At 38.6% G+C, this 11,047-nt stretch overlaps 1 protein-coding gene across 1 annotated transcript in view; it reads left to right on the top strand.

The window, feature by feature from the left end:
• The window catches only part of BPGM (bisphosphoglycerate mutase), a 26,936-nt gene extending 25,033 nt beyond the window's left edge, over positions 1–1,903 (top strand). The window contains exon 3 of the mRNA XM_006910505.3: positions 1,679–1,903. Within this exon, the coding sequence (XP_006910567.1) occupies positions 1,679–1,857 (179 nt within the window). The 3' untranslated portion in view covers positions 1,858–1,903. The remainder of the gene's footprint in view (positions 1–1,678) is intronic.
• The last annotated feature ends 9,144 nt before the right edge of the window (positions 1,904–11,047 follow it).

Here is an 11,047-nt window from a genome sequence, read left to right as displayed (position 1 = left end):
ACTGTGCTACACTTTTTCATGTATATTCCCCCTTAAGTCCATTCTTCCTACCCTACATTCTTTGTAATGGTGGTAGAGGAAGAGTGTGTGTTTCTTTTTTAATTTGACAGAGGGCATGAAAGCGTAGAGAAGTTAGTTACTTGCCTAAAGTTATATAGTTAGTATATTAAGGGAGAGCAAAGGAGATGGGCAGTGTACTTCCCATTGTTTCATAGCTGTTTATGTGTAGTTCGTGCATAAGAGTTCTTAAGGAGCTCTTCTGAGTCTAGAAATGGAGTTAAGCAAATTAAAAGGCAACCGAAACTACTCAAAATTTCAAATGATCTATTTTAAAAGCACACCTTTGTGATGTAGATAGACTTCTACATCCTGCCATATGCTTCTGTTCTACATTAATAGAAAGGATCTAGGTGGAACAAGTTCCAAGGAGAGTTCAGGGGTTCACCTCTACTTGGGAAGTGATGATGGCAGAAAAAGTTATTAGCAGTTAGTTCAGTGTACTCTGTCATTTGAATTAACCGATGGTCATACCTGTAGCACAAGCCAAAAGTCACAGAATCATAGCACTGGATCCCAACCACTCGAGTAGTTCTTTATTAGAATTTCACCTTTTTTCTCTTCCCTTCTCTTTGCCCATTTTGAACTCAGAAGAACTCAGAAGGATTTACATCCTACAGTAGTTACAGATACCTGGGTTTGAATACAGGCGCTATTACTTACTATCTGTGTGATCTTGAGTTGTTTGCTTAACTTCTCTGTGCCAGAACTTGTTACATGCAAAAATAATAGCTCATATCCCCATAGGATTGCAACAGTGATTAAATGAGTTAATTCATATAAAGAGTAGCTGGCATGTAGAATGGACTCAGTACATGTTAGCTGTTTATTGTTAAAAGTAGTTATAATAATACAAATATTATCACTACCACCGCTACTACTACAATACTTACTCCAGCTCTTTTGGTCAAAGTTGCACTACCTGTAATTCAGCTTATTTTAGAAAGAATTGAAGATGACTTGTCCATTACTTGCCTTCCCTTCCTATCAGTTGGGATAAGGGACAGAGGAGAATGAGGCCTGTGTACAAAGCATGAGGCGCAACCCTTTCTTGATTCCCCTGACTGGGATGCCTTAGCAGCTGGGGAAGCGGTTCTCCTGACTGGATTTAGCCCAGGGCATTCCAGGCTGACTCAGTGTTGGAAAACTAGCGGCATTCTAATCTATTGAACTAGATTCAGAGGTTAATTTTAGCCAGCCTGAGGACAACATATAAAAGAGGTGGGGGGAAACCCAGAAAACTTTCCTGGTTCACCTTCAGATTTTTCAAGATTGATTCCTGTGGAAAATTAGTAACACAAATGTGGGCATGGAGAGAATAATCTTCATTCTTTTAAGATTTAGGTAGGAAACAACTAGGAACAGATTGCTCTAAAAGGTATTTACTGCCCTGAGATTTAATGTGATGTGCATTTCTGTCTTAGCTTTTTTGTTTTGTTTTGTTTTAACTTCTGAGAAGTTCTTAGCTTCCAGGAACTATAGCTGGAATACCTCACAGTATCTGGCATGGTTCCAGACATGCAGTTAATACGGGACTAAATAAATGTGCAGTTAAACAATTAAACAGAACTTCCTCTCGGGTGGTCTTTAATGCCTTGTTCCTTCCTCTCTCGACCTGCAGGTATCTCAGATGAAGACATTATCAACATTACTCTTCCTACTGGCGTCCCCATCCTCCTGGAACTGGATGGGAACCTGCATGCTGTTGGGCCTCACCAGTTCCTGGGTGACCAGGAGGCCATCCAGGCAGCCATTAAGAAAGTAGACGATCAAGGAAAAGTGAAAAAAGCTGAAAAATAAAGTCTTTCCCAAGTACTGGCTAGGAATAGCTGCAAAAAGAAGTGAAGTGGCATGAAGTGTGTTATAGCTCCTTTCTCTCTCCCTCCCTCCTCCTTCCTCCCTCCCTCCCTTCCTCCCTCTCTCTCTCCCTTCCTCCCTCCCTCCCGATTCTTCCTTATTTTTTCCTGAGTTGGGCTATGGGGTAAAGTTTGTATAGGTATGCTTGAGTGCTTATGTCATAAGCCTTATGGATTAGCTCTCCTGCTAGCCCTATTTGAATTGGTCAATAAACTAGTAACTAGTGGGGCTTAATCAATGTCCTAAGTTTCTGTGATGGCAGAGTGATAAGTAGAGGTAAAGTTTAAGGTAGTCATCACTCAGCAAATCATTTAAGTCACCACTGACAGGTACTACTTACTCCAATAAGTAGTTCACTTTTATATTTACTAAGATTTTCTGGGATGACAGGAAAAGATGATAGGAAAGAATACACTATACTTAAGTATTTATTACTAGTCTTTTTCTCTAGGAAAAGGGATGCTTTGATAAGTAAGACAGGAGGCCCATTAAATGGGAAAGCCACAGACAGTTTCCTCTAAGACAGCCAACAACGAACAGCAAGGAAGGCCCTTTGCCTTGTCTGGCCCAGAGGCGCCCTTTGTTTGACGTTTGGTGGAATGCCTCTTCGGCAGCTGGAATTAGCAGCACGTAGGCAACTGTAGCTCGTGTTCTCTTTTTGTTCTGTTTTGTTTTTTGAATCTTAATCCTTGGGTACTTAAAATTGGTTTAAAAATAAAGTTCTGTGACCAAAAGTGATATCCCTAAGCATCTCTACATGATTTGTAAATATTAGATAAAGGCCTCTGAACTGGTCTTCGGCTCGTATCTGCCTGGAACACTCAAAGAGTTGCATTTTTTCAACTGATAGACACTCCCAATTCTCTATAAATTGAAAGTTGGGGTCAGGGGCAAGGTATATAGTGGGTATAATTTTATTCGCATGAGCAGGGGAAGTGATATATGGCAGCTTGTCATAGACAGTTGTTCATCTGCTGAGGGCAGAAGATTATAGTATGTAGCACAGAGTGACCAAGGTGGACCATGGATAGAACTGATTGCCTATCAATCTTAATGATACTGTTTTCCATAGTATAGATAGCGTGGGTATGTAACTAATGATTTCTTTAAGCTATTGCCTTATTTTAAAACAAGTAGCATGTTTCCATAATGAAGTCATATAAAAATTTTGCAGCTGTAATAGCTGTTAACAGATTTTTTTTATTTTATTTTTTTATTTTAGATATTTAGCTTTTTTTTTTATGGCTTTCCATTGGTGGATTAGCTTATTTGTATACATTTTATAGTAAAACTGGCATTAGACGGAAACTAATTCTAAAACCCTGGCTACTGCTTGGTTTCCACGTAATCCTTAAATCAAGACTCGTAGAGTGGCTGATAAAAGAGATGAACCTGGTTTGCTCGCAGCTGGCCACATCTATGGTACATGAGGTCTTGGAATGAGGACGCTTTAAGTTTCTGACCAACTACTGGTTACTCTAGTCCTTTTTAATCCTGTTGCTTAACCACATGGCCCTGTTTAGAATTCAGAGATCAGTGTCAACTACCTACTAGATGTTCCTAGAATTCCAATTCCATGGTTAGGCTGCAACTCAGTCCATTTCTGAACAGCTTCATCTCTGGAATTGGCCTCCGAATTTCCTATCCCCAGTGGTGACCATATCTTAACGCAAGATGCGAGAATTGGAATCTTCCTTTGTCCCACATGTAGATGTCCACTTCCAAGGTCCCCCTGGCACACGATGTACTTCTGCACACAGAGCTATTCTCACACCCTGTCACTTTGGAGTCTTGCAGGCTTCCTAAGGTAGGAATAATTTTTGGATACTTCCTGTTATAATTTTGTTCTATTGTTTTTGAGATCTTGGCTGAAATAAATGAAGAGACATTCATGAAAACGTCACGTAGAATTATTTTTAACAACTCCAGCACTTCAACTTTAGACTGCCAAGCGAACCTGTTTACTTTGCATGGTTTACAAAGTATTCATAATTTTTGATGTAGGAATCTTGAAGGCTGCCTAACTCACATCTTAATCTTGACATCCTCCTGTTCTATGTCAAGCTAGGACTGAAAAAAAAAAAATTGAGGATTTTTAAAAGTTTTATTTTAAAGAAATGTAGTCAGAAATTTAGTCCTTGGAGAGAGTAGCTCATCCTGCTGCCAGGTTGGGCTTTCCCTGAAGCCAACTGTACATGTTTTCTCTGCCCAGGCTGAAATGATTGTCCCAGTGAGGGTCCACTGTGGTAAGATGAGGGCAGTCGCAGGATGCTGCTCCTCGAGTTTTAATTTTTAAGTATCTGAGATGAGTATCGTACCCAGTATACTGAGAATTTGTTTTTCTCCAAGAGCAGAAGTTCTGCCTCAGAAAATGAGGTTCTTGCATCATCTAGTACTAACTCGAGCACTGAATTAACAAAGCATCCTTGGTTGAAATACTTTATGTCATGCATTTTTTCCTTGGTAAGATGTGCAAGGAAGATTTCTTAATGTGATTTGGCTGTTGCAAAGTTCAACCAGATTCTTTTGCCCCAAATTTGCAGATTATTTCTCATCTTACATTATGACCATTTTTATTAAAATGCAGTTAGTACATATGTGTGTGTGTATCTATCTGTCTGTCTATCTATCTATCTATCTATCTATCTATCTATCTATCTATCTATCTATCAATGGCAGTGCTTGTCTTCTAGCCTGAGAAGCCTCCCCCATACTCTGTAGCTTTGGGGGTAAAAATGCTTTTTTTGGTCAGTATGTGAACCAGTTAAAGCCAATCGCCATTGGGGAGCAATTGGCCGCCTTGGTGGCCAAAAGCAGAAATCTTCCTGGTCATATTGCCACCACCAGGAAAGAGAGATGTCAGAGGTCAGGTATCTTCCCCCATTTCTGTTGTATATAGTTCTTATATTCCCAGTCTCTTACTGTTTTTAACAAAATGAGGTAGGGGAAACGTTAACTAGATAGACATTACAGTGTCACTTTTAATTCATTCTTACGCTTTTACAAGAGGTAAGTCTCTTCAAAGTTCAACTTCCCTCTTACCCTTTCATATTTTCTTCCCTCAGATATACATCAAAATTGCCTCAGTGTTACAGACCCTGATCATGTTTCCTGTTTTTGTGTTTTGCATAATTGGGTTTTTGCAAGTTTTGGTCTCACTTTTATAACAGCGTTAATTTTGTTAGATCATGCGTTGACTCACAGCAGATCTAGCGGTGGCAGATGCTGTGTTAGGCTGTAGCCTGAGGCTTTTCACATTGGACCATGAGGGGAATTTAAACCGCTGATTCCAAGGGGAATAGAAACATCCAAAATAAAAGAATATTTTAATCCTTCAGTATCCCTCTAATGACAGAGTTATTTGGCAAAATGATAGGATTAAAGTTTTCTCACAATTGGTAAATTTTTATTTATTGGAGGATAGTCTAGCTATGTAGTTTAGTTTTTAAGACACTGGGACCTTAACTTGCCAAAAAAATATAACTTCCTTTGACAATTTTTTTAAAGGTAAGCTATCTCTTCATTCTCTTCCCCCTATCCCACAGGATTATTTAGAAACAAATGCCAAACATCAAACAGGATAGATTTTGAAAAGGAAAATGACTTAAATAGTCTTCGATGAGTTAAAATAGAAGCCATCAGTCATCCGTTCTGAACTTTGTCCTCTTTGTTACTCTTAGAGGAACCAAATGGCAGCCATTGCTAAGTTGTTCAGTTTGAGTCATGACTTGTATGTAGTCAGTATTAGCTCTGGTTGTTGTTTAGAGGATTGTTAGTCTGTTAATGTGGGGCTTCTGCAGGATAATGTGGAATGATTTGGCGACCGATGTTAAATTCAAGTGTTTAAAGATGAAACTGTTCCTGAGACTATTTTAAATACGTAAACCTGAAACAATTTTGTAGCTTTAAAAAATGATCAGATTCATTGATGTTCTTGTGAATCAGGTTACTCACTGTGGAAGAAGGGAGATAGGAAATGGAGGGAGTTAAAGAAGAACCCTGTTTTATCGGTTTTGAACTGGAGGGCATATATATATATGTATATGTGTGTGTGTGTGTGTGTGTGTGTGTGTGTGTGTGTGTTCCTCTTCCCAATACCTCCCCTCCCTTCCCCACCAGCTATGCCCAGGTCTGGCTCTGTCTTCCAATAGGTCTTAGCAGTGATAACCTAGCAGTGATAACCTAGTAATAATGAGCACACGTAGTTCCCTTGATCTTGCTTTCTAAATACTGTGCCATAAAAACTAGGGATGTTGGTTGGTTCCAGGTTTGGGGCGGATAAAGTATAACGTGAGCTTAGAACATCTTAAGTCTGAAAAAAGAAAATACCCAAAGACTGATGGGACACAAAAATTGGCTTCAAGTGCCAAATTTGGAACAACTTGAGATTAAAGAAAAGAAGGATAATAATGGATTATAGAACATTTGTCTTAGTCTGCTCAGGCTGCTATAACAAAATACCAAAGGCTAGGTGGCTTAAACAGCAAACATAATTTCTCATAGTTCTAGAGACTGGGAAGTCCAAGATCAAGGTGTTGGTAGATTTGGTGCCTGATGAGGACCCTTTCTGTTGAGGCAGTTTTGATATAGACACCTTATTGCTGTATCCTCACATGACTGAGAAAGAGGGAGGGACTCTGGTCTCTTTCCGCTATTAGGGCACTAATCTCATCATGAGGGATCCAACCTCATTGACCTCATCTACACCTGATTACCTCCCAAAGGCCCCACCTCCAAATTTCATCACACTTGGGCTTAGGGCTTCAATATTTGAACCTTACTTAGCTATTTTAAGGAAAAGTTGTGAAGGACATTCTGGGGGCTGAAGAATTTAAGGGTGAGTGAGGTGTCGTGATGTCTGCAACTTACATTCAAATGGTTCAGCCAACACAATGTTTCCATATATTTAAAAGTAGCAAATATAGTAAATGTAACTGATGAATTGAAGAAAGAGTTTGTGATGTATTAGTGTACTATTCTTCCAGCTTTTCTGTAGGTTTGAAATTTTTCAAAATAAAACCAGGAAGAATAATGACAGGAGAAAAAATTATTGACAAAAAAATGGACCAAAACAACCTCTTATTAAGTACAGTCACTAAAACTTGTCTTGCTGTATGCAGTGACTAGATAAAGGTGACTGGTTTTTGTACTTTTATTCTTGAAATCTCAGTCTTTGTTAGGTAAGGGGAAAGCTTAAGCCTGTATTGTCAAGAAACAAGTTGTACGCTAATCTTATTTCTGTTATGTTTGGAGCTATAGTTATGCATCAGACCAACAATTAGCTCATCTGCTGATACAAAAACTCAGAAACAGGATTATGATTGCTATTGCCTTGTAGCTGAACAAATAGTAATGGAATATCTTGCTCCTGATGTAAAACCCTCAATTTTAATCCCTTTTAGTGCCTTAGGGTGGCAGCCCTTCTTAATGCCATCATTTGGCTCCTAAAATCTACTTAATCTCTGGGCCTCTATTTCCTTGAATTTCAGCTCCCTGTGGCAACCACCTCACAAGTGTCCCTTGTGTGTCTCTGCTTAGTGTCACTGCTGAGCTAAAATCCATGTGACTGAAGCAGCCGTGGTTTCCGCTGCTCCTCCTTGCATCCTTCTACTAAGGATGAGGGTCAGTGGGCTGTAATGAAAACTTCACATTACCCGAAACAAGTTAAATAAATTCTGTTGGCTCTAAAGATTTGCCTTTTATTTATGCTGTGGTTGGCCACGTCTGCCTTAATTCTCGTCTCACTTTAAAAACCAGGTTGATAAAAAAAGATCTTGTTTTTGTGAAGGAAGCTCTACCTTTTCAAGACAGCTTCACTGTTCAACCTGTTTATTTACTTCCCTGCAAAGCCCAGTTTTTAAAAAAACTTCACGTAGCCCCAAATACGACATAAGTATGTCTTCAAAGAACCAGTTCCTACTTTCTAGTCTGCAGAAAATAGATGCTAGCCGACAGCAACTGAAGGAGCTATTGGCCAAGATGTGAGATGGTTACTTTCGCTCAATGAAGCAATTCCAACTGAAGAGGTTATTTTGCGGCAGAGAGTTTACTCAAGAATTTCTCCTGAATTTAATGTAACCACACAGCTATTGAAAAGGGAATGTCTGCCAGCCACACTGCCCTGCATCCCCATGAGAGGAAACTTCATTTGATGTAACGTTGACCTACATGGAGAATCAGATGGAGCTGGAGTTTGTATTAGTCATATTTATTGCAATAAATCTACCCTTTTAGCGAGAAGACTCTTCGGAGTAGTTGAACCTAGACCTTGAAGTGTAGAGAGCAAAGGCCATCAGATAGCTGTGCACCCATGATTGAGGCCACTTAATCCATTCTGACAGTTGCTCAATAGAATATTCATTAGAGTTCTCCAGGCAGCCACCAGCCATCAGTTAACTAGTCAGTATTTTTATTTCTGAAGTACCCCCATGGTCTGAATTGAATTGCAGGAATGTTATTTGTAGCTGGAATTCCAGGTACTCTCTCTCAAGAGTATTGGTATTTCATAATCTTTACTTCTTAACTTAGACACTGGGGGTCAGTATTTATTCACAAATGCCCCTGGATTTGACAGCAAGCCTAGCTCTGGCTATTTACAAAATGTCATGCCTAAAAAGGCCTTGAATTGATGGTGGGATTTTTTTTTTCTCTAATTATGTAACTACAGATAAACTCAGCCTGTGTAAACATAAAATGTAAATATAAATTATCGTGAATCCCCATAGGATTGCAACCTGGGAAAGAGGCAGACAGTTTTAAATCTAAAATATAAACTAATACCAAGTCTTTGGTTTCTGGAGACTTAACTGGCAACATTGACCCTACTGATGAACTCAGACGCTCAGCCATCATCCTGGCTATCAGCCTTGGCTTTACTTCATCTCCTCTCTATCTTCACCACTGAGGTCTTAAGTCACACCCTCATCTTTTCTCTCTTTAAAGATTTCAACAGTCTTCTAGTTGATCTCCCTTCCTGCACTTTTACTCTTCCCCAGCCCCCTCCAAAGATTTGTCAGGTGACCACACAGAGCTTTTGGAGACACCAGCACTCTTTTAAAGCTCTACCTTTGCGTGTGTCTCCCCCGCATCACTGGCTCCGCCTTGCCCTCTTTTCATTGGCTGCCTAATATCTGCTCATGCCTCAGGACTCTCACGCTCCCCCAGAACCCTGTGACTTGCCTATGCTGGATCTCACTTGTTCCCTTTTCTCTTCTTATCAATGGCAGGAGAATTGAATGCATTTAGTCCTCTGCCTCATTAAGCTGAGTGCCAGACAAGGTCATGCAAAGTAACTCTCCAGAATTTCACAAATTTATCCCCTTTGAGTACTAAACTGTCCACTTTGCAATTTAGCGTTTAAAATATTTCTCATCTAGTAGATATTTGATCTTGATCCATACTGTGCTCTCTGGCTGTCTTCCCACTATGAAGCACAGATGGACCCCTGTCTGCTAGTGGACAGGAAGGCAAACAAGGCTCAGTAGCCTGTCAGCTCAAAGCAGTTATTCATACTGCTGTAATGGTGTGGAGACAGGTTATTTAATGAGTTATGTTCTTGCTCTTCATTCAAATTATAGAGTTAAATGTAGATATAAAATATTTTGGAATTTGAAAGTAGGTAGAGAAGATTTCTTAAGCCTATCACCCTGAGAACTATCATTTATTTCTTTATATATATTTTTTCCACGTAGATATATCCTTAGTTTATATTCCATTGTGTATTCTTTATCATAAGCATTCTCCATGTTTCATAGGCTTCAAACAATCTTATTATATGGAGAAATACTATTACATCATTTGAATAGAATTTAAATGTCCCAAAGGGGAAAAAATAAATGTTTTCAATGTATTGCTATAATAATTCTGTTCACATAACTTCCCTCTAGGTCCATCTCGAATGTCTGTGAAGTCTAGCATAAGAGCGCAATAGGGACCCACATATACTATTTGTCCAAATATGGAGAAATATCAATTAAGTTAACAAACTTATATACAATGTTTTATGTTTTATAGACCTTGACAAATATACCTCATAACAAAAAATATTTTTAAAATAGGTAAAACCATTTTATGTGACTGAAAGCCACCAAACATCAAGGATTATTATGGAAGTCATGAGCTGGGATTGGAGAAGTAGACAGAAGCCAGATCGGGTCACAGTGAGATGTGTGGAAGATATGAAAGGTCTTCTAAGCAGGAGAGTGGTCTAGTAGCCCAAGCCCTCGTTGCCACCGAAGAGCTTTAGCCATTTGAGCATACAATCTCCCCAAAGCAACATCTACATTCCACTACTGTGAAATATAATCCCTATGAGATTTGCAAATCCTATTGTATTTAAAAAGAGATTAAGGTTCTCAAATATACGTATTCTGGACAGACCTGAAGAGAGAAATGGACAGCAACACAATAATAGTAGGAGACTTTAATAACTCCCCTTCAGTTATGGGTAGAACAATCAGGTTGAAGATAAATACGGAAGCAGAGGACTCAAACAACACAGTCGAATTAATTGAACCTAATAGACATATACAGAACACTCCATCCAAAAACAGCAGAATACATATCCTTCTCAAGTGCACATGAAACATTCTCCAGCATGTTAAGCCACAAAACAAGACTCAGCAAATTTAAGGTTAAGATCATATAAAATATCTTCTACTATATGGAATAAAACTAGAATCAATAACAGAAATAAAACAGAGAAGTCCACTAAAATGTGGACATAAAAAATTCACTCTTAAACAATGAGTCAAAGGAGAAATCACAAGGAGATTTAGAAAATATTTGGAGATAAAATGAGAACACAAAATATCAAAATGTATGGAATACAGCGAAAGAAGTACTTAGAAAAAAGTTTATAGTAGCAAATGATTATATTAAAAGGAACTCAAATCAACCTAATTTAACATTTCAAGGAACTAGAAAAAGAACAAACTAACCCAAAAGTTGGCAGAAGGAAGGAAATAATAAAGATTAGAGCAGAGATAAATGAAATAGAGAATGCAAAACAATAGAAAAAAACAAAACCAAGAGTTGGTGTTTTGAAAAGATCAACAAAATTGACAATCTCTTAGCCAGAATAACTAAGAAAAAAAAGGAATGAGACATAACTAATATTAGAACTGAAAGAGGG

This window comes from Pteropus alecto, unplaced genomic scaffold, assembly GCF_000325575.1.
Source record: "Pteropus alecto unplaced genomic scaffold, ASM32557v1 scaffold22, whole genome shotgun sequence".
Taxonomy (NCBI): Eukaryota; Metazoa; Chordata; class Mammalia; order Chiroptera; family Pteropodidae; genus Pteropus; species Pteropus alecto.
Note: the sequence above shows the minus strand (reverse complement) of the source record. Positions and strands in the feature narration are given on the sequence as shown.